The following is a 22,885-nucleotide window of genomic DNA, read 5'->3' as shown; positions in this document are numbered from 1 at the left end:
ATAGAATCAGTAGCTCTTTCCTTGGCAGGTGTCAATCACAAGCTATCAGTGCACTCACCACAAGCTTGGTAATCGCAGGAGGTATACAATGTGACAGTAAAAGAGTCTAACTTATGGTTTCATCTTAAAAAGAACAGTAAACTCATCACACAGCAACTTAGCACTCAAAAGGTATACCACACTTTCTGTAAATTCTATAAACATAATTTCACCGCTCATCAATCCCGGTGTTTGTCTGCTAGTATATGATATATTTCACTGAAATGGCTGATCCAAACAACCAGTGATTTATAAAGGTGCCCAAACTTTTTCATACCACTGTATATATGTACATATCTGTTTTTCGTCTAAATTTAGTGGGTGCGACTTTTACACCAAGCAAAAGGAGGGGAATCAACCCCGAATTACTCAGGAGTAATCCATTTAATGTATTTTTCTTGAAAATGTTGGTAAAATGAAGAACCATACAACCCCAGGGGGCCTTCAACTATGGAAGCTCCACTGTAATTACAGTATGTGTTTTTTCATTGGCTAGTTTAATCCACCGCTTACCACTACATTTTTATTCTTCAATTTCATTTATTTAAACACAGCTTTCTTTTATTTTTTTAGTGGCCTTTTATTGTGGCCAGCCCACGGCACAGCTGTGCAATAAACATGCTGTCTAATCAGCTTCTTGATATGCCTTATGCCTTTTTGCAGCAAAGGAAAAATGATCACTAACCGAGTTAGATTTGTGATCAATTGTGTGTATTTTGTGCACATCGAAAAAGCTCATGAACTTTGTCCTCTTTACTAGTAAAATAGTTTATATTAAAGCGTATTTGAAATGCTACTTCAACTATGTCCTCAGGTTAACATAAGCTGCTGTTGTCTAGGTGATCACCACCCATCTGATGAAGCACACCAAGGTGTTTAACTCCTACGGCCAAGTGGTGGAGGTCCAATACGAGATCCTCAAATCCATCGCCTATTGGATGACCATCCAGTATGATTCCGCAGGACGTACAACCACCTGTGACATTCGGGTGGGCGTGGACAGCAATGTGACGCGTTACACTTACGAGTACGACGCAGATAGCCAATTGCAAAGTGCCGCCGTCAATGAACGGCCTCAATGGCGCTACAGCTACGACCTCAATGGGAACATCAACCTGCTTAGCCATGGAACCAGCGCAAGGTAAGACAGAATCGGTGACGTCGTGTCGGGTTTACTGTCATAAAGCATCTTCATTACACAGATAATATTGATGAAGTACAGGATCTTTGTAAATGCAAATAAAACAATGTTTCGCTTTAACACAACAGCGGCAAAGCAAGAAACTAGGCTATAGTAACGGGGCCAAAATATTAAATCATGCGGTGACTGTTCTGGCGTAAATGTGGCATAAATATTTAGTGATTGCAGAGCCAATATTTTGGCAAGACTGGGGGAAAAATGCAAATTTTGAGTGCACCAACTGTAGATTCTGACTCTCTTGTGAGGTTTTTAGTCAGCAGGGTCATATTAGCATGCAGAAAAGTTCAAGCACCGTGCATAACTGGACACTCAACCTAACATAACATGATATGCCCTGGCTTGTCTTATTATGTTCAACACCACTAAGATGAGTTATTTGGGGCCTACTAGGGTCGTGACTGAAATATTACATTCCTTAGTTATTTTGGGGCTAAATAACTTCATATGCATTGCACATAGGTGTCCTATGTCCTTTTTTTTTTTTTTTTTTTTTTTAAGCGCCGCTAGCCAGCCTCGGTTTGTTCCAAACTACCTCATCAACTTTTCAACAGTCTCATGAAATTTGACATTCAAGTTCCCAGGAGACTGCCAGCAGGTCAATTCCCCACCTAAATATTACAACCTAGATAAACTGACAATGTTTTTATGGTTTAAAGATTTACTGTTCAAATTACATGGCCATCTAACCTTTCCTCTGGCACCTACATGATATTATTAGTGGTTGTTTTGCAGGAAATTAGGATTGTCATATTCCCGCTAACATTATTGCTCCCAGAAGAATGATTTATTATGTTGTAAAAAAAAACACATTTGTGACTGCGGAATCATTGAAGTGAAACAGCGTACATTTTGGTTTCAGCTACCATTCGGCATGTTAATGTCATGATTTGTGTGATGTTGCTGCAAGTGGCGCTGTGGGCTTATTAATACAGTCTTAGTCAGATTCAATACATCCAAAGCTTAATTACCGGTCTGCCTGTCTCCAGGTTGGTTCCCCTGCGTTATGACCAGCGAGACCGCATCACACACCTCGGAGAGATACAATACAGTGTGGATGAAGACGGCTTCCTCCGTCAGCGTGCCAATGACTTATTTGACTACAACTCCAACGGGCTTCTGACACGGGTCTTTAACAGAGCGACCGAGCGAACCGTGTGGTACCGATACGACGGGCTGGGCCGACGGGTGGCCACCAAGACGAGTCTGGGCGAGCAGTTGCAGTTCTTCTATGCTGATCTTTCACAGCCCACCCGGGTCAGCCATTTGTACAACCACAGCAGCAGCCTGATCACGTCGCTGTACTACGACCTTCAGGGTCACCTTATCGCCATGGAGCTGAGCAGCGGGGAGGAGTACTACGTGGCCTGTGACAGTGTGGGGACCCCGAGGGCTGTTTTCTCAAGCAAGGGCCGACTGGTAAAGGAGATCCTCTATACCCCTTATGGAGAAGTCTACCAGGACACCAACCCTGAGTTCCAGCTCATCATTGGCTTCCACGGAGGCATGTATGATCCTCTCACACGGCTGGTCCACCTGGGGAGGCGGGATTATGACACACTAGCCGGTCGCTGGACTTCACCAAACCATGAATTATGGGCGGACTTGAGCAAGGAGCCAAAGCCTTTTAACTTGTATGCCTTCAAAAATAATTGTCCTGTGGGGAGAGTGGAGGAAGTGACACAGTTTACAACAGGTAAGGTGTGAGACTAAGTTGTGTAAACCTAAATATGCTTTTTCATTGACCATGCACCATTTCCCTTTCCTGGTCAGGCAGGCTTCCAGTTATGCAAAACTATCACCATGTGACCATGCAGATTTACTGGTTTTGTTTTTTTTTTTTTTTTCATTTTGTCCTTGTTCTTCATACAGTAAACACAAGAGACTCTCATTCTTTTCCATTGTTGTTGTTGTTCATGGTGTGTCTCCTTCTGACTGATGCTGTTTGTTTTTCTGCAGTTTTCCAAGAATATTGTTTACAGTGAAACCTTGGTTTTCATAAGAAATAATATAAAGACATCTACACGGACACCACCTTCCTGTCTTGTTATGAGTTATTTATTGACAAGAAGCTTTTTGACAAGAATTTTTTGATAGAAGCTGAAAACAAGGAAATAATTGTTTAGAAATAATGTCAGCAAATGTCATTGTATGCACCATATTTTCTGGACTACAAACCACACTTTTTTTCATGGTTTGCCTGGTCCTGCGACTTATACTCCGAAGCGTTTTTATTGCATTTTATTTATGTTTTATTTATGTAAATTTCCCCCTGAAAATGCGACTCATAGTCCATTGTGACTTATATATTATATGTTCATTGTTCATTTTTGGGCTGTGCGGCGACCAAGTGGTTAGAGTTCAATTCCACCCTCAGCCATGTCTGTGTGGAGTTTGCATGTTCACCCCGTGCATGCGTGGGTTTCCTCCCACATTCCAAAAACATGCTAGTTTAATTGGCGACTCCAAATTGGCCATAGGTATGAATGTGAGTGTGAATGGTTGTTTGTCTATATGTGTTACTGCAACTACTTGATGACATTTACATAAGTGACACATCTATCTCCATCCCTACTGATCAAGATTTACTGATTCAAAGCAAAATATCTGCGTGGAAACAGCTGAAGTGTCACAATACTTTCACACACACATACGCTCCCTCACCTGTAGGTACAAAACATCCGCTGTTGAAATGAGATGACACAGGTGAGGCAACGTGTCAGACAGGGAAGATGTAATAGACTGAAAAACATGCAGGCAACCGACAGGACAGCTTCTGATCATCTTGTTTTGGGTTTGTGTGTATGTGTGTGTGTGTGTGTGTGTTTTTGTTGCTTTTACACACACTGCTATGCTTTGTCCCTTTTTGTCTGTCAAGAACACAGTTTCCCCCAAGAGGCAAAACAGAAGCTCGAGCGAGAGAAGAAGGAAATGGAATAGCAGAGTATCAGAGTGAATGTAGGATGTCGGTTGAGGCGTCTGTCCTTCACGACAATGGAACATTCATTCGGCTCGTCATGTTTTCCTGCAGCAGAATTGTTTATTAGAAAAGGAACATGTTTGCGTTTGTCATCTCGGTATTATCCTCATATATTGTACACGAGACATCTTTAACCTTGGCCTTATTTTACAGCATCATATTATAGTCTAACGTTTTTGTGTAATGATATCCGTGTATGTTGTGTCCTTCTCCAGATATTGGCAGCTGGCTGCAGCTATTTGGCTTCCAGCTTCATAATGTTGTTCCAGGCTTCCCAAAGCCTGAGCTGGGCCGCATGGAACAGACGTATGAACTCATGACGACCCAAACCAAGACACAAGACTGGGACTCTAGCAAGGTGAACTTTCCAACATTATGAATCTGAATGCTTAATATCAACACTGTGGAGGAAGTAATACATTTGTATTATTTTTTAAAATGTCATCCTAAAATAACCTCACCTTTGGTAGACAATAAACATGATTAAAATATACTCCTACAAAGGAGCACAGCTGTTATCGCCAGGCTGACTTTTATGGAACTTAGCTCTGTGTCTTCACTCACTTCAGTTTGAGTGAATTCCTCTGTTCTCTTCATCTAAAAAATACCACAAGCCGTTATGCTGTTTAACTGCTATCCAAATAGCTATTTGAAATAACAAAAATACAAATATAAGACACATTCAAAGATATAACATGTAGTATTCTACATTGGTCACTTGGTGTCAGTAATGTTACATTGATGAGACAATAGCTACAGCAGGAAGTACGCTGCCCAGCAAAAACAAACACAACTCTCCCAATGCTAATGTAATCTACGTTATATTGTTTTTATGTTTTATACGTTCTATTTTTTTATGTTACTATGTCTGTTATATTGGGTAATACAAGTGTGAAGGTGAATATAGGGGTGTTGTTTCCTGTCTACAGTGCTCTAATTATGTTAAAAATAGTATTTAGAAGGTTGTAAATGCTTTTTTTGTCTATGCTTTAACTGTAAAATTATTCCATTTATGAATATATTTAGTTGGACGACAAATGAGCAACATTGCAGTTACAATTCTAAACAGTGTTAATATTGCTATATTAAATATTATATTAGAAATAGTATTTAGAAGGTTGTAAATGCTTTTTTTGTCTATGCTTTAACTGTAAAATTATTCCATTTATGAATATATTTAGTTGGACGACAAATGAGCAACATTGCAGTTACAATTCTAAACAGTGTTAATATTGCTATATTAAATATTATATTAGACTTCATGATTCAATTAAGTAATTATTTGGGTTAGGGTTAGAGGGTTAGGGTTAGGGACAGATATTTTTCATCGCCCAAACTCTTTGTATGTATTTTAATAATAGCTGTATATAATAATAATAATATCATAATAATATATAATAATAATACTTGTACTCCTCCTCTGTGCAGGTGGTTTTGGGAATCCAGTGTGAGCTGCGCAAACAGTTGAGGCGTTTCATCTCTCTGGAGCGTTTACCGCTGGTCTCATCGCCGGTCGGGTCAGCCTGCCACCGACCGACACGCCCTCCACCCTTCGGATCCCGACCCTCTCTTCTTGGCCCCAGCATCCGCTTCGCCATCTCCCACGGCCACGTAAGCGCAGAAGTCATCGGCGTGGCCAGCGAGGACAGCCGGCGCGTGGCAGCCATTTTGAACGGCGCGGTCCACCTAAGCGGGCTGAGCTTCACCGTGCACGGCTGCGACACCCACCACTTCCTCCAGTCCCGGCCCATCGAGGAAGACCTGGCTCTGGGTTTAGGGGTCGGCGGGCGCGTACTGGAGAGCGGGGTCAACGTGAGCGTGTCGCAGATGAGCGCCATGGTCAGTGGCAGAACTCGTCGGTTCGCCGACATCACTCTCCAGCAGGGGGCGCTGTGTTTGTGCATCCGTTACGGTGGGAGCGAGGAGGAGGAGAGGGTTCGGGTTCGGGAGGAGGCCAGGAGGAGAGCGGTGGAGGGGGCGTGGGATCACGAGAGGAAGAAGGCGGAATCAGGGGACCTGGGGAGCCGAGCCTGGAGCGAAGTGGAGAAGCAGCAGCTGCTGTCCACCGGACGCGTGCAGGGTTACGACGGCTACTACTCCCTGCCTATAGAGCAGCAACCCGAGCTGTCCGACTGCCCCTCCAACATCCACTTCATGACTCTGAGCGAGGTGGGGGGCAGGTAACACTCAAGTAGCTCCCCCACCCCACCAAAGACTGCCTGTTTCTACTCGACTCAAATTTGTTCTACCCTTTCTATACTGTATAAAAAAAGAAGACATCATCCGAGAAGAACAAGAAGAGCGATTAGGGGAAAAAAAGATCTCCAAATGCCTTTAATTGTGACAGAATGATGGTATTTTATTATTATTGTCTGGTTTCTAACAGTGGCACAAGCAAGTGTGGTTTGGCTGTGGCTTCGCTTTTTGTATCCCTGCTAGCCTGAAACTTCACTGACTCATCTGCTGTCTCAACAATCTTCTTCACTTTGGATTCTGTTCCAGATCACGCAGAAAACAAGCGATCTGCATTCGAGAAGTCGCCGGTTGCCAGTTTCTAGGTGGTTTACCGCGGCTGTACTGTACTCCCGTTTACATAAAGTGTAAGAGAGGCCTTGTCAACTTGGAAACTCCGCAAACCTCGTCTGGATAGCTGCCTCTGCTGTGCTCCAACAGTAGTTTGTGTGAGTGTGTATACTCCAATCAAGAATGTACATAGCCAGTGTTCTCACTCACTGAGAAAAAAGTGCTCAACTGGAAGTTCTGTTGTTCATAAGTAAGTGTCAGTATTGTTAATCAATAGAAAAAGCAGTTACATTTTTGCAAAGAATTATACATGGCTATAGTAAATATTCTCGCTGAAAAATCTGACTTTATGGGGTTCCGATGCTGATTAAAGTTATTATGTGTGAATTATCAGAGTGCTCCTTGGGATTGCAAAGTCATTCTGGCTCGTTATTTGGCGCCATTACTCTTCATGTCTCTGGCTCGCTCGCTTTGCACAACATTTGTCGGGCGCTCTTTGTTCTCGTGTCGGGAAGTTTGTCACTCTCAAATCTGTGCTGTCATTATCGGCCATCATTATGGACCAAACTGAGCCGCGCATGGGAAACCTGCATCTGTCACAAGCAAAGAAGAAGAAGAAGAAGGAGGAAATGGGGAGAGAAAGGCGCAGAGGCCTGGAGGAAGAAATGTGACAGCTGAGGCTCAGTGAGTGGGTGGCGAGTGCAGAAGGGGCAGGACCTGAAGTTGGCTGCAGCGTACTCTACAGCTTGTCTCGTCTCATTAGGAAATGCCAATCAGGATACATGGGAACCACTTCCAAGCTTCTCCTCCCCCCCCCCAGAAAAGTTTATGCAAAGACTTTTTATTTTTTTTAAGCGAGCTTTCAGTAATCCACCTCCCCATCCGTCTGCCTCTCCCACCCACACGCCTCCCACCCTGCATCACACCGCCATCTGCCGCCATTAATTGTTTGTGTTTCTCTCCTGGGCTGTGGATGACAGAGCTGCACGTCGCATATGTTGTGACTGCGAGCAGGTGATATACGTTCCCGACAAGCTCTATGCGATGCGCCTTCCATTCAAAACCATATGCTCCGTTAGATATTGTCCAGCCTCATCACAGCAGCTGGAAAGATGGAGGGCCTGGTTGCTAGGAGACCACTGTCCTGGCTGAATGGATGCTCGCTCTCTCCTTCCTGTAGCACACTTTTTTTTTTCCCCCAGCGGAACTGGTAATGTCCATTACAAAAATGCCCCCCCCATACACACACTTACATGTGTGTGTGTGTTAATTTCATCCAATATCGTTTAATCAATGCAGGTCTGGTATGACATGTACTGTATGTTGCGTGTAACTTGCAGGACATGCATACTTTACATTACATCAGAACATTTAAACAGACCTGCAAACCACTGAAAATTGTTGAAAATATATGATTATACATACAGTATATATGTATTTTAGATACACACACAGATTGATATATTGACACACTGACAGTCAAATGTTTAGGGACACTTTCTCTTACAGTAACCTTATAAAGTGTCTCCAAACTTTTGACTGATAATGCATATACAATTATTATATAAAACAACACGAAAATTATTTAGGGGGCTTATGAATATTTTATATTCAGCCCACCTAAAATAGACGTAATGATGCCACTGCTTAACTATACAGTCTGTACCTCTCACGGATGCAACTAAAAGGCTGTTTAAAAAAAGCCTTGAGTTGGATGGTCTAATTAGATCAATGCCGAGTGTGAGGTTTGTCTCTAAGAGCTCGCAGCACATTTTTGTTCCCATTTTTCAGTCCCTGAGCAGCACACAACTGCTGCAGGCGAGCGCCCGGGTGGTGTTGCCGGTGACAGGCCATTACTGGGTTTCTGCACCACTGTGGGTGTCTACGCCCGTCCCTGGGCAGTGACAGGGTACAGCAGACGCATGGCAATTCCTTGGTCAGGCTGCTGGAAAGCTGCTATCAAGTTCTTGATTTGACGGAAATATCGTTTCTGCACACCAGGAATGGTCTAGGTAGAAAAAAGAAATGAAAGAAAGTAAAGCATGAGGCAGAGAAGAATCCCCAGACTTCGTCTTCACATCAAACCCCACAGGGAAAATAAGAGGATGACATGTGGTTGGTTTGAAATGAGCTCTCAACCAAATTCACTTTACAAAAGACATCAAAGTTGACCACGAAAAAAAATCTTTTCAAATATGGCACACTCAATTTGGCACATCTCTCATTAAAGGCAACAAATTAATAGATGAAAAGATTCAAGGAGGAATTGCTAACATCATAACTGGTGATGGCAGATGGAAAAATAAGACACTGGGGTATTAGAGGCTAAATTGGGAAAAAGTCTTGTTTTCTCTCCCCCAGGCTTTTTCACATGTTAGTCAAAAAAAAAAAAAAAACAATTATTTTAGGATTTATAGGTGATGTCTGAAATGTGTCCCATTATCTCCGCAGCTTCCGCTGTGGCCAATTAAAACAGAAATAACCACAAACATATGTTGCTTCAAAATAGCAAAACAAAAATTGGAAGCCGTCCTAGCTCTCCACCGAAAGGAAGCTGAATTGAACATTTAAAAACTGTGTGGTATTATCGAGTGAGAAGTTTTATTCAGCCTTTATTGCATTCAGTCACACGCTGAAGGAAAAAAAACAACAATTTAATACATTTTACAATCATTCAATCAAACATAAAAATTGCTTCCCGCAAATGCCTACCTCTCCAACGGCAAGTGTTGCCTAGCAAATATTCCATTAAAGTGATATTGCACATGAATAATGGAAACCATTATTGCGCTTGTGCCGCAATATGTGTTATTTGCCTTCAATGTTGTTTGATTGACGCTGTCCGTGTACATCTGCTTGCAGCGTACTCGTCACGCATGCACGACGTAGAAAGTATGGAGATGTCACTGTATGTTCACGTAACAGCCTTTGCAGCCGGTATTCCGGAGCTCATCACAAGCTGTGTCAGCTGCAATCCTACACTCGCCGTGTGAAGAGCGACGCTGAAATTTAAATCTGTTTTGCAGGATAGCAAAGGGAAAGGAATGTGGTCATTTTACAGTATCTCCACCATTCAAAAAGCACTCAACAACCTCTCAACTTGATAAATAGCGTATAGACCTGCATTTTCAAGCACAATCCAACACTGCAGGACCAAGAATCTACAGTAAATTTAGCATAGGGAACAATAGAACGTCATTTCACCTTTTGATGAGTACAGGAAGTCTAAACGTAAGATTGATATCATTGCCTTAAAGGGGACCTATGATGCTTTCCCACTTGTCTGACCTATAAATGTTGTTACAATGTTGTATTCTCGTGTTAGCATTTGGAAGTGAGCCCTGAAAGAAGTTTGGGATGACTCAAAACGCTCAGTTTCAGAAGGCGTGTTTAAACTGCCCTTTTGTAATGTCACAGAGGAGCAGATTTCCTTATATGGGCGTGGCTGTAAGACAAGTTTTGTGGCCTCCCCCAAGCTCTGCATCTCTGGTTACTTGCTAGCAATGGTTTGTACAGGGAAAGTCACACTTGTTTACAATTCCTAAAGATGCCACCATCATGCAGAAGTGGCTGGAGTTCCTGATTCCCTACCAGCAAAATAAATGAAAATAATTTTTTTAAATAAAAAAATGCTTAAAAAAATATATTTTCATATATTTTTATTATATATTAAATATTATTATCATAAAATCAATGCATTTTAATCTGTCAACGGCATTTCACAATGGACTGTTTTGTGAACATGGGCCAGCTCGACAAACTTGCTAGAGCCTGATACCTTCAGTTTAAAAATTAAATGTTTTTGTAGTTAGAGCACAGAACATGTGTTTACAACCTTCTTATTATGATTTTTTACATTATTAGAGCCCACCAGACTTGAAGTAACACCCCTACAGTCACTTTTACACTCGTATTACCCAATATAGTATAGTTCACAGATGTTAGTGTTCCTGTTTCTATACAGTTCGTTTTGGCAGTGATCATTGCCTTATCAATGTTACATAATACACACATTACTGATAACTAGGGACCAGTGTAAATTCAATGCCTTATATTTGTATTTTAGTTAATTTTTCCATTGTTTTGCTTGGAAATGCTTAATTTAGGCCAAAAATAAGTAACATTTGTTTAAATTTGTATCATTTTAGACGAACAATAGTCCATAATCAATGACAAAAAAAGCATGATTTCTTATATTTTGGAAAAATCATGAAGAGTGAAGCCGAGAATTTTGAAGCGCATTGTGGGGAAGGACTGCAGTATTCTGTTCTTCATTTAATATTATTATTACTACATTTTCTGACATCCAATATTGTCTGGCACACTACTTTCATGTCAACCTATACTGTAGTGCGAGACTGATTCCATCCCTTCTCCTATTGTGTTGCCACCGAATGCATTTTACAAATAAACAGTTTGCACAAAAGAAGTAGAAAGTGTGAAAACGCTGCATGGGGTTCTTCCTGAGGTGCGATATTGCATGAGATGTATTTTTGCCAGAAAGATGAACTAGTCTTGTTTCCTATCTTTTTCATGTTTTGTGCTCTAATTGTGTTTATTTTTTTGTTAGTTGCCATGTGCAACTGCATTGCAGTCACTATTTCTTATCAGGAATCAGTGCTACCATTTAGCTGCAGCCGAATTACACACAAAGAACACACACACACACACACACACACACACTCATACCTCAGGACAGGTTAGAGTCTCAAACTATCTTGCACATTTATTGGACTCTGATGCAGACATGCTGCAAACATTTGCTTCCCTAATGAATTCATAGGAATGTATAAGTCTCACCTCTGCAGCCCATGAGCATCCGCCATACTTGTGGAGTCTATACGTGTAGACAGTTCCTTTACACCTGCACACACACACACACACACACACACACATGTTTTAACCCTGAGTGAAAGATAATAAAAAGAGCCGATACACCAACGCTACATTGCATGATTGATGCCACTTAAAACCCCCCAGCATCGAACTATGTCCTGTTTTCACTTTTATTTCTGGGATCCTTCAAGGTGACAAGATCAATAACGTCTCCAGACAACAGAATTGTGTGTTTGCAGTACGTGATTTCTGAAGCCACAATGAAGCAAAAACCGCTCTTGTACTCACAGCACACACAGGCAGTAGACGTCAGGCACAGAGTCACTGTTTCGGATCAAGTAGCATCCGTCGCGTCCATCCAGAGCCAGACGCCGTTCCCCCTCCTTCTTGCCGATGGGCCCATGGTAGACAGACAGATTCTCCATCTCACTTTTCCAGAAGGTTTTTAAAGAAGAATGTTTTCACCAACAGCTTATTCAGTTTCACTTTCTGGCCCGTATGAACCAGACTGGAACGCAGTGATGCTGCGTCTCCTTTTATTTCGCTTATTTCTTTGTTCTCACTCTTTCAAACGTCCGTTTGGGAGTTTGAGCTCTGATAAGTCAGAATTTCTTCTGGTCTGATCCCACGCTGATGGCAGACAGCGCTCTCTGAGCCTCACAGTTTGTTGCTCAGCAGTCTTCCTCTTTATCAAAAGCACGTACACACCCACATGTACAAGGTGTCTTTGCAGGAAATGTCTTTTTTTTTTTTTACAGGAAATAACTTTAAACCACTGAACTGACTGCAGTTTTACAACATTACAATGTAAAATGTTTCTGTATGATGGAAAAGACGACAGTAAGAATCAAAAGCAGTTGAATCAACCAGCGACACATGAACGTAACGTTTATCCATGTCACAGCGTTGACAGAACTTCTGCTTGAACTTTGAATGCATCGGATAATATTATCCTACGTCAGCATAAATAATGATGTCAAAACAGCTTTGACTAATTGTGATAAGCAACATGAAAAGATCTCTAGAATATTAGTGAAATGAAACATCCATTCTTTTTCTATGCAGCTTTTCCTCACTAGGTTGGCGGACATGTTTTGGAGCCTACCCCAGTTGACTTTGGGTGAAAGATGGAGTACATCCTGGACACCCCATGGCACATTCACACTCATGGACAATTCAGTGTCTCCAATGAACACGTGAAAACTGTTGGAATGTGGGAGGAAGCTGGAGTACCCAAAGAAACATCCAAGAGCCAGCAAACTCCACACCGATATGGAGATAAGTGGAGATTCCAACCCTGAATCCTAACTGTGTGACCAACATGTGGCATTTTGGAAACCAACCCATGTAGATATGTTAAGTTCTAAAGAAGAACAAGAAGAATAATTTTCTTACTAATCCAATTTCATTTTAGGGAAAGAAAGCAGTAACTATAACTGATTGCTTTTTTATATTGTCTTTTTTCACACTAAAATACTTGAGAAAAATAAGAAAACTATAATATAAAACAAAAATGGTTCCTTGCCCTGCTGTTATAGTGTCAACAATCACAGCACTGCATTAGCACCAAGTTATTGTTCTATTTCTACAATTGTTCCACAATGTTTGCTGAAAAGGACACCATCATTATTTGTCCAGAGATTTGCAGGCGGGCAACGGAGTTCGTTGTCCAGAGGAGACGGCTGCACTTCAACTTAACTTACAATTTCTCATTACTTGTCCGCAGGAGTCCTTTATTGATTGTGTGTCAAGGGCACTCACACCTGCTCTACAGGACAACAAGGAAGCGGCTAATGAAGCTGTGTTTGTCTGAACATGCTGCCCAGTTGCAACAAACCCCTCTTGCAATCCGTCCTGTCGGCTGCAAAGTTGCCATCGTGTCAAGTGATGCCGTAAAGAGGAAGCTGGTGATTAAAATACCGAGTGTAGTCGGGTGTGAAAAGCATGGGCTATCCAAAGTTGGCGGGTCACAGTGAGATGTTTATCATTAGAGGCTGCCATGGACGTCCTTCATGGAAATGACCACATGCTCTTGTCCAAGGCGGTTTGACGACTTTGAATCTTTCAATCAGGAGAAGTTGAAGGTTGCCACTTCATATGCATTGACGACCAGAGCCTCCGTGAGGCATCATCATGGCTTTCCGAGCCTGGAGATCATGAGCATTGGAGCTTTGGGGTTCAATGTGTGGGGAAGCAGCCTGCAGGACCCCGCCTGCCCAATGCATCTGCAGCACGTTAGCGCCACCCAGTGGTCATATCATATGTGAAGGCATGAAAAAATAAAAGCGGGAGCATTATCTTCCCTCTTGCTTGAATAGACATTGTTATTGGAAAAGAAGCCACCGACCTGCCTTGCCTACCAATTAGTTTTAAACAGAATATACCTTGTAACATAACAAAAAACACATAAGAATGTCATGCATGTTGCCTTCAGTGGGGCAAACGAAATGACAAACATTTTCAGGTCACATGCAAAGGTCAATGCAGAATGTGGAGGATCTATAGAAGACGCAAGCGGCAGACAGAGATAAACCATTGATGAGCCAACACAGCTTTGCACTGGAACGCATCATAAGGGTGTTTGTATGAGACTGACATGAGAAGATGTTTGTATGAGACCGATATCTGGCCTTGATGTGTGCAATCCATGTCATCTAAAGGAGATGCACACAGTATTGGTTTGTCTCTGTGACACCCCCAACAACAAACCTCAGAATACTTAGTTTGTATGATACTACGCTACTACTCATTCATTTGACAAACTCAAATGAGATTGTTGCACACAATAGTATGTTTGCTCAGGTTTTTTATTTTTTTATCAGGGTTGCAAAGTTAGCGAATTCAAGAAATAACTTCAAGAAAATATCATCACCATATTTGTCAACAACGATCAGTTGTCAACAATGAGGTATAAAAGTGACGTTAAATGTTAATTTATCCATTTAATTCGTCATTTTATGCAAAATGCATGAAATGCCAGTGTTGGGCTGTGAAGATAATCGTAAGGGGTTAGTATGTCATTTTTTTCTGTTTTTTCCAACATGCTTCTAATGCACTTTTCCGGTCATAAAAACAAGGGAAACCTCACACACACTCAACAGGGGGCCCAGAAGCACCCAAAAACGCCATAAAATGCCAGTGTTTGAGGGCGTGATTTTTGACAAAAATCGTAAGGGGTTAGTATGTCATTTTTTTCTGTTTTTTCCAACATGCTTCTAATGCACTTTTCTGGTCAAAGAAACAAGGGAAACCTCACACACACTCAACAGGGGCCACAGAAGCACCCATAAAGGGAAACTATTTGCACTTTATTTTACAATTAAAGTCAGCAATGAAGCCAAATATGAAAGAAATTACAAGATGTGACAAAGTATTAGATTACACATAAATTGTGGTTCTTAAAAGTAAAAAGCAAAACTCTGCCTTTTAAGAGGCCTATTGTAGCCTGAATAGAGTCAACAGTGAATAATCTATACATTTGAATTGCATTTTCTGACAGTGAAGCACACATTTATTCATATCCTGACCATTTTTTTTTTATGTAAAGTCAAATATTATTGAATGGTTAACTGAAAATATAGGTTTTTTTGGGGGGGTCCTTGGTGGAGCTAGTAGCTCGCCAGTGTGTTTTCAGAAGGCTAAATATAGGAATAATAAATGGGTCCCATCCATAAAGTAATGAGCTGTCTGTTTCTATCTGTTTGTATATCTTTAGAACACACAGAAAAGAGAAAGACATGACTTCATGTCTGACATACGGCTTGTGGATGGTCGGCAAAATACAAAAAAAGTGCAGTTTTCCTTTAAGGCACTGTCCCACTGCTTTGTTCAACAACGTTTATTGGACTTCCATCTTGACAGGAAACTTAGCAGTCCCAAACTTTGGACAAAATTTCCTATATCCAGCTTTTCACCTCCACACGGTCAGAAACGTATCGGTTTGTAGACTTCCATGGCTTTTGGGCAGGCAGAAGTGTGATATTAGTCCAACATCGTAGTATTCCAAGGTAATGGTGATGTAACTGAAACTAGCCATGGTGCTAGCATAGCAGCCACTGTCACAGTTTGATTGTGCGTACATTGAAAAAAAGTAAATATAAATCTGAAAAGACACAGTGACACAGTGATACAGTCGTTCAGGTTTGGTATTGTTATAGAAATTAATAAAATAACGTGATAGTGAAAGAAACTGTTGGAACCTGAATTGAAACATAGAGTCATCAAAGCCACTTAAATGGACTTGACACTGGAAAACAATATAATAATATTCTGATTTAGTTACTAGGTAACAGGTACAGCAGTGTGAGTGAGATACAAGGGTTCTTATTTGTGGTCTAGTACAGTACCGTGCTAGCCTTTAGCATGTTCCACAATGGCCGCTGCATGCAAGATTTAGAAAGTAGAGGATGTGCTTGAAGGTCTTGTGCAGAAAACACTTAAAAGTATTCTCTGTGAAACCTGACTTCATGTGTCATCCTGAACGACCCCAAGCTGCACTTCTTCATTTCGTCTTTGCTTTGGAAGCTCTGAATCTGAAGTCACAATCTGTTCTTCTGACCATTTGGCAAAGCAACCGGCAATTTTCAGACTAAATTGAATAAATTCTTGTTCATTTCCCAGTGCTAAGTTTCATTAGCATGAGCGGAGGCTTCAACAATCGCCAGATCTTTCAGGTCACTGAGTTTTCGTGAGAAGGAACTGAGCCTTGTGCTGAAGGAGCCCCTCTTCTGACTGTGGTCCTCCTCACGAGCTTTTAAACGCACACACAGACCCTTACTCAGGGCCCCCAGGCGGCCTCGGAAGTGGTTCCCGATGAAGCAATAAAGCACTGGGTTGATGGTGGAGTTGGAGAAGCCCAAGCAAAGGGTCAGAGGAGTGAGGTTGTGGATGGTCCAATCCGCCCAGCAACTATCCAACCAGTTGTCACTCCTTAGTATGTCGATGACTGTTACACAGTGGAAGGGGAACCAGCACAAGAAGAAGGCCAAGACCACAGCAGCCACAGTCCACAAGACCCTTTCAAGCCCTCGTCCCTCCACGGGTCTGCCTCCACTGGGACTGGGGTTCACACATGGTGTCGGGGGTCTCTCCGGTTTACCGCAGCTGTCCTGTGACCCCGAGGATTTACATGTGCTGCCATAGCGTGACGGTTTCTGCATTCTTATGAGCCCAGACCCGGACAGGAAGTGCCTACCAATGGCGCAGTAGCAACAAGAGATGATGACCATTGGTAGCAGGAACCCCAGCAGTACTTTCATCCAGGCCAGACTCAGATACCAGGTATTATCCGGATACAGAATCACACAAGCCTCCACGCCCAATGCCTCAATGTAGTGGGTGTCCCTCAGAGCCATGGTGGGGGCAGTGCAGGCACACGCCAGAACCCACACCAGGATGCACATGAGCTTGGCACGTCTGGGGTCTCGTGCGCTCTGAGAGCGTAGCGGGTGCACCAAAGCTAAGTAGCGGTCCATGCTCATGCACGTGATGAAGAAGATGGACGCGTACAGGTTGAGGTTATGGAGCGCGCCGGAGATCTTGCACACCACGCGTCCAAAGGGCCAGCTGTAGCCCTGTGAGTAGTAGACGGCCCACAGCGGGAGAGAGAGCAGGAACAGAAGGTCAGACACGCAAAGGTTCAGCATGAACGTGTTGGCTACGGTTCTCCTTGAGGCGCTGGCGTGGGCCAACACGCACACGGCCAGGGTGTTGGCGATGATACCCAATACACAAATAACACTGTAGATGGACGGGATGATTGTAGTCACGGGCACTGGGGGCCAATCTGTGCAGTTGGAAGCGTTCGCCATTGTGGTCATGTTAGAAGGGGAGGAGGTGGAGTTAAAAAAAGAGCTGTCATCTGGGAACGCCATCAGGGAACAATTCAACTTCCCTTCTTTCGGTGCTCCAAGGTCGTCTGCCAACAAACAAAAAGGAAAGCATGACAAACTGAGCTGCCTTTTATGGATGAATCCTTTTTTCCTGTGTGCTAAACGAGCTACTCTATCTGTGTTAAACAACTCTTGGAGTCGGCGTCTAATGAAAGCCAAATGAAGAGTCTTAGCTGCTTATTTGATTTCACAGAAGCATCCATTCCGTATTAATGTCTGAAAGTACTTTTTGAAACATTCATACCATATATAAACGCTGCGTCAAATTAAATTTGACATTTAATACAAGAATCAGCGAGCGGACGCAGCTGATTCAGCTGCAGTGCAAGAATATATTATTAATAGACAAAAATATAATTCAAAGCAAACTGTCAGGGGGGGAAACATGAGGAATAACATCATCAAACTTTTCCACCAACATCATTAAATATAAATATTTCAAGTGTGACTTGAAATAATAAACCTTACCTTAAGCAAGTGAAGCAGTCTTAAAGTCTCATTTGATGAAAGTCCATGTCTTTGCGAGGGCCCCCTCTCTATGAAGAGTCCCGGATCATGTCATGCCTTGGAGTTTGTGAGTGTTGGGGGGCGGGGGGGTCTTATAGCCCCCCAGAGCCTCATGATGATTGCACAACAGGGGAAGGTGCACACACGTCACAACGTCGTCATCACGGAGGGGGCGGTACTGTACCTGGACACCAGCCAGATTACACAAATATATTCTTTTCATTCTACTGCCATTTTTTTCTAACAGACACAAACAATTATAACGAATCAAGTCAAGATGTCTGTTTTGCACAAACCTAAACACATGATTTACAAGAAACTCCGGGTCTGGTTCCAACATGGGCCCGAATTGCTGAGTAAAATCATGTAAGCTATTTCCCAGATCTTCATGTTGGTTTTAGCATATGGTTTTCTTTAGAACTACTTTTGAATGTTGTGTGCTTTTGCTTGCCCAGTCACAGATGTCTTAAACCATTTGGGAGCTCGTGTCAAGAAGGGCATCCAGCATAAAAACCCATCCAAGAGTAATCATTCAAGTTAACAAGACTTGCTGTGGGAACTCCTGCTGGGAAAAGACATAAAAACTAGGTAAAAGTTGTCATTTACTTGACATTTATAATTATTTTTGCATCATTTGTTGATAAAATGTGTTAACACATTTGGGTGTCTGGAATGAATTAGTTGGATTTATATTATTTATGGGAAAAGTTGACTTGGTTACAGTCTGTTTTGGTTTGAATCAGACCTTCTGGAATGGATTAATGATGCTAACCAAGGCACCACTTTACTATTAATACAATAAACTTTATGTGTAATTTTTTAATCACATGAACACATATGACTTTATCTTTTCTGTGCATTTTAAAGATAGAAAAACAGATTTAATAATGGAACTACATTAGTGGCATATCAACACTTAGCCACACCGGCTAGCTAGCGACTAGCCCATAGATGCCTACCAAAAGGTGGTCTATATCTTCGAGATGCCACCAATGCTGCTGTGTTTATATTTCTGAGTTTGGAAACGTTAAAGGTATAGGCGTTCATTTGTACGACTTTTTGATGTGAAATCAATACGCCGAGCAAGGAAGTTCCAGTAATGCTTCAAACGACTGAAATACGCATTCACTGAAGTACCGTGAATGTACCTGTTATACATGGCCATAGCTTGTATAAACCCTAAAACCTTGCTGGAGATTTTTGGAGGTGTTTCATAGAGGGATCCCATTATGTGCTTTTTTATCTGTTTGTATATCTTTAAAATGCAGGGAAAAGAGAAATGTAAATGGGGACCCCTGATAGATACACTATAAGCTCAAAGTTTGGACAATCTTTACGTTACTGAAGGTATATGTCAATTTTCCCGGCATGAATCCAAACCATAATTTGGGCTTTGAGCTGCTAGGTTAGGAAACCCCTGGTTCCGAAAACCACACAACCAAACCTGCGACCTGAGATGCGACTTGCTAATTAGCCTTTTCGCTTGTTTTCATATTTATGCTGCCAGCGGTCAGATAAGCCATGGGAAATATTTACTTTGTCTCAGCGGAAGTCAAAGCAGCCGCTGGGGGCAGAGGACTGGGAGGGAGGGGGGCAGAGATGAATGAGGAGGAGGACAAAGTTATATTGCAGAGAGGGAGTGAATGCATGGATGGGAAGGAAAGAGAGGAAAAAAAAGGAAGGGTAAAAAACTGTGAAAGCGCAGATTCCCTCCAGTGGTTTTTCATTAAAGCCTTGGGTGCAAGTTAATGAGGGATGCATGCAAAGCTATGACTGATTACATCACAGATCCAATGATCAATGATGTGAGTGTGTGTGTGTGTGTGTGTGTGAGTGTGTGCGTCGACACCGCTTCAGCCTGATACACTTAATCTAACTCTGCCATACACGCCTCTGTTTACATGCGTGTTCAGATGTGTGTGCACTCTGCTCCATTGACTATCTATCAGGACGTGACGTGTCCTAATAGCGGCGAGAAAGCCGACGCTGAGCAGGATGGATGAAAGCAAGACGGAATACCGCAGCTTTTTGAAGACCTTAAACGCAATCCTCACATGTTGACTGGCTGCAGGTTGATTTCTTTGGAAATGTTTACCTGCATTAGCATTTAGCTTTAAGGGGCATAACACGGGTGTCCAAAGTATGGCCTAGTGAAAATGAAGAATTAAATCAAAATATTCAAACAAAAACAGTTTTAATTTGGGAAAAATAATGTCGGAATATTCTGAAAGTTTAAATTGTTTGAAAATTGACAAAAAAAACATAAAAAATTGAAAAAAACAGCTCTAATGTTATATAAAAAAGCAAGGATAAATCCGTAATAATGTTGAGGAAAAATAAAAATACATAATACTATATGAAACAAAAGAACATAAAGTTGTGGAAAAGTTATGTTATAATGAGCATTACTCTTACAAAACCTTGTTGAGTTGTTGATGTTGTGTTTTGCTTGCAATTGAAACCTTCCCTGTTAAATTTGACTTGTTTTTAACTTGAAGTGCTCCTTTGACCTTTGTCAACAGTTGCAGGGCCAATCTGACTTTCTCCTATCTCGCAGACGATCGATGGACGATCGCGGAGAGCAGTGCACTGCAGACACTTTCACTTTTTTGGAATTCACGGCATGCATGCACGAGTTTACTAACGCAATGAAAATCGGCTCTGTGTTGCGTTTGTTGTGCTCCGACTGTGAGGCTGAGTGATGAACTGTGTGGTGTGAGTGTGTTGGTGTGGGTTCATCAGACGTTCCGGCTACAGAGAGACACTTACTTGCTGCAGATAAGGAGGGCGATGGAGCAGAGAGCACCGAACCCAAACTTAAACGCTCACTGAACATTTATCAAACAGCCAATTAGTTTTTTTTCTCTTTCGATTATCGTTTCCCAGCTTATCTGAAGTTTGTTTCCACTCACTGCGCTCATTAAAATTCATTTTTCTTGATTGTTTTTGCCTTCAAAAGGCTTTTTTTTTCCTGCAAAGGAGCTAATTTACTTTTTGTTTGTTTCTGTTAAACATCTGATTTTATCTAAAAACAAAAAGAGGAAGAAAACAGTCAAAACTGTGCACAAACATGAAGAGATGCATTGCGTGCATTCAAATGTTTATGTTTCTGTGGTAAATGTACTGTGTGTTTATTTAATAGCTGAGATTTTCTTTGCTGGTTGGACCCTGGGAAGACAGTGACCACAAACGACAACCCTCACGCTTCCTCCCTGTGGAAAATGTGGCTCTCGGGGTGAGAGGTGGGAGGTCAGGATTGTATAAGTCCACTTCCTCTTTTCCTCTGTGTGCAAGAAAAATCTGACAACGTAGTGAACATCATGACGAAGTCCAGCAGAACACAAAGTTCTCACAACATTATGATAGCTCCTGTTTGTGTGGGGTGCTGAAGGTCAGAAAGAGGGTGGTTGGAGCAAAGAGGGACCCCAGAGAGAGATGAGAGAAGCTTTTACTGAACATCCCGTCTTTTTTGGGGGCGCTGGAACATCCAACCCAACTCTCCTATGAATACAAAATGTTGAGAAAGTAAAATAGGGAAAACAAGAAAATAGAATTCTTCCAAAGACCTCTCCGTGAAGGTACTGAGTATTGTATGAGTAGAAATTGAAGAATAATCACATTACACATTATTTCAGATGGAAGTACATTGTTTACGCTTGGACAATTTAACATGTTTGAAAGGAGTAGGAAGAAGCAGAGCTTATTAAATCTAATGGTTACTGTGTTTAACATGCACCAGGTTACCCTTTTCCTATTGGAGGAAAAGGATGAAAAATATATAATAGTAAAGTCAAAGATAAAGTATGCCTTGTTAGTCCCACAGGGGGAAATTTTTGCAGATTTATTGCAGTAAAGCAGAGTACAAAAAAGGGCATAGAAAGTGCAAATGAAGAAGGTATATACAATAATCAAGCACCATTATTGTACAGGATTCTTGTAGCATTTTATATGATAGAGACAGTTTGTAGATAGCTTACTCATTAATAAAATAATACTCAACATACACAACCAAAGAGGTCCATCTTGAAACCGCGCAGTCTATTGATTAGTCGACAGATTGTCTATATGACAAGTAAAATGGAATGAGCAAAAACAGGAAAAAGTCACATGCCAAGAAGAAATAAGACCAACATGCTAGATGACCCCCATTGTTGTCTTTTGTTGACTGTGTTCCTTTCATCTCCTGTTTATGTTGCTGATGCAGCGGTTGTAAACACACGAGGTAAGGGAAATAAGTCCAATCAAACTATTTCAAAAGGACTAAATTGTACTTCCACGACTAATATGTTCCACGTGGCGTCATTTCATTCACGCAGTGGTTGGGCAATCATCCGGGCTTGTTGGTTACATCTAGTTGTTGATAAAAACAGCCCCCAGAAGTCCCCTCAGCTCAAAGTGATGCCACAGGCCGCCTGGTTCCCAGATTCTTATTTATATGTACAAGAAGAAAGATGAAAAATATATTCAGGACATTTTTCCTCCTCTCTCACACATGTGAGCAAGCACACACAATGTAACTTAAGGTCACAACGCTGATTTAACCTCAGTTTTGGTTCCTCAGAGGAGCCGTAAAGATGCTGTGAAGATGCTAACCGATTGCACATGTGGCACTGAGTGGCGAAGGACAAACTCTCCACATCTTTTGTCGTCACAACAGAAAAACATTTGTATGGTAAGTGTGACTCTGGAGAATGTCAATCATTTTCAAATCCGAATGTTGACAGGTATTATCCACAATGATGCAGATGTGGAAATGTCCTGCTGAGGACTTTCTGAAAGGTACAAAATAAATATTTAAAGAGGAATATGTCAAAGCAGGTCAAAGATACGAATAGTTAAGGTCAAGGTTCAAGTTTTTTGCGTTTGCATAAGCCATCCGATATAACAGCATTGTTGTTGAACTTTTGCTAC

General features: G+C 41.8%; 3 protein-coding genes across 8 annotated transcripts in view; 1 reads left to right on the top strand and 2 right to left on the bottom strand.

The window, feature by feature from the left end:
• The window catches only part of tenm1 (teneurin transmembrane protein 1), a 165,114-nt gene extending 156,417 nt beyond the window's left edge, over nt 1-8,697 (top strand). For 3 of the 6 annotated variants that reach the window (XM_058063854.1, XM_058063858.1, XM_058063857.1), the window contains 4 exons: nt 879-1,180; nt 2,227-2,933; nt 4,433-4,575; nt 5,646-8,694. In XM_058063854.1, coding sequence (XP_057919837.1) covers nt 879-1,180; nt 2,227-2,933; nt 4,433-4,575; nt 5,646-6,401 — 1,908 coding nt within the window. In that variant the 3' untranslated portion in view covers nt 6,402-8,694. Of the gene's footprint in view, nt 1-878; nt 1,181-2,226; nt 2,934-4,432; nt 4,576-5,645 lie in introns of all 6 variants that reach the window. The other 3 variants (XM_058063859.1, XM_058063856.1, XM_058063855.1) reach the window with 3 other exon arrangements.
• Nucleotides 7,977-12,213, bottom strand: sh2d1ab (SH2 domain containing 1A duplicate b). The gene is made up of 3 exons (XM_058063861.1): nt 11,865-12,213; nt 11,541-11,604; nt 7,977-8,748 (listed from the first exon to the last, which is right to left on the bottom strand). Exons 1-3 carry the CDS (start codon nt 11,999-12,001, stop codon nt 8,623-8,625), a joined length of 327 nt encoding a protein of 108 aa, XP_057919844.1. The 5' UTR covers nt 12,002-12,213; the 3' UTR covers nt 7,977-8,622.
• Nucleotides 12,214-14,460: 2,247 nt separating this feature from the next.
• Nucleotides 14,461-18,051, bottom strand: agtr2 (angiotensin II receptor, type 2). The gene is made up of 2 exons (XM_058063402.1): nt 17,936-18,051; nt 14,461-17,493 (listed from the first exon to the last, which is right to left on the bottom strand). Exon 2 carries the CDS (start codon nt 17,447-17,449, stop codon nt 16,199-16,201), a length of 1,251 nt encoding a protein of 416 aa, XP_057919385.1. The 5' UTR covers nt 17,450-17,493; nt 17,936-18,051; the 3' UTR covers nt 14,461-16,198.
• Nucleotides 18,052-22,885: the final 4,834 nt, after the last annotated feature.

This window comes from Doryrhamphus excisus, chromosome 23 (assembly GCF_030265055.1).
Source record: "Doryrhamphus excisus isolate RoL2022-K1 chromosome 23, RoL_Dexc_1.0, whole genome shotgun sequence".
Lineage (NCBI taxonomy): Eukaryota > Metazoa > Chordata > Actinopteri > Syngnathiformes > Syngnathidae > Doryrhamphus > Doryrhamphus excisus.
Note: the sequence above shows the minus strand (reverse complement) of the source record. Positions and strands in the feature narration are given on the sequence as shown.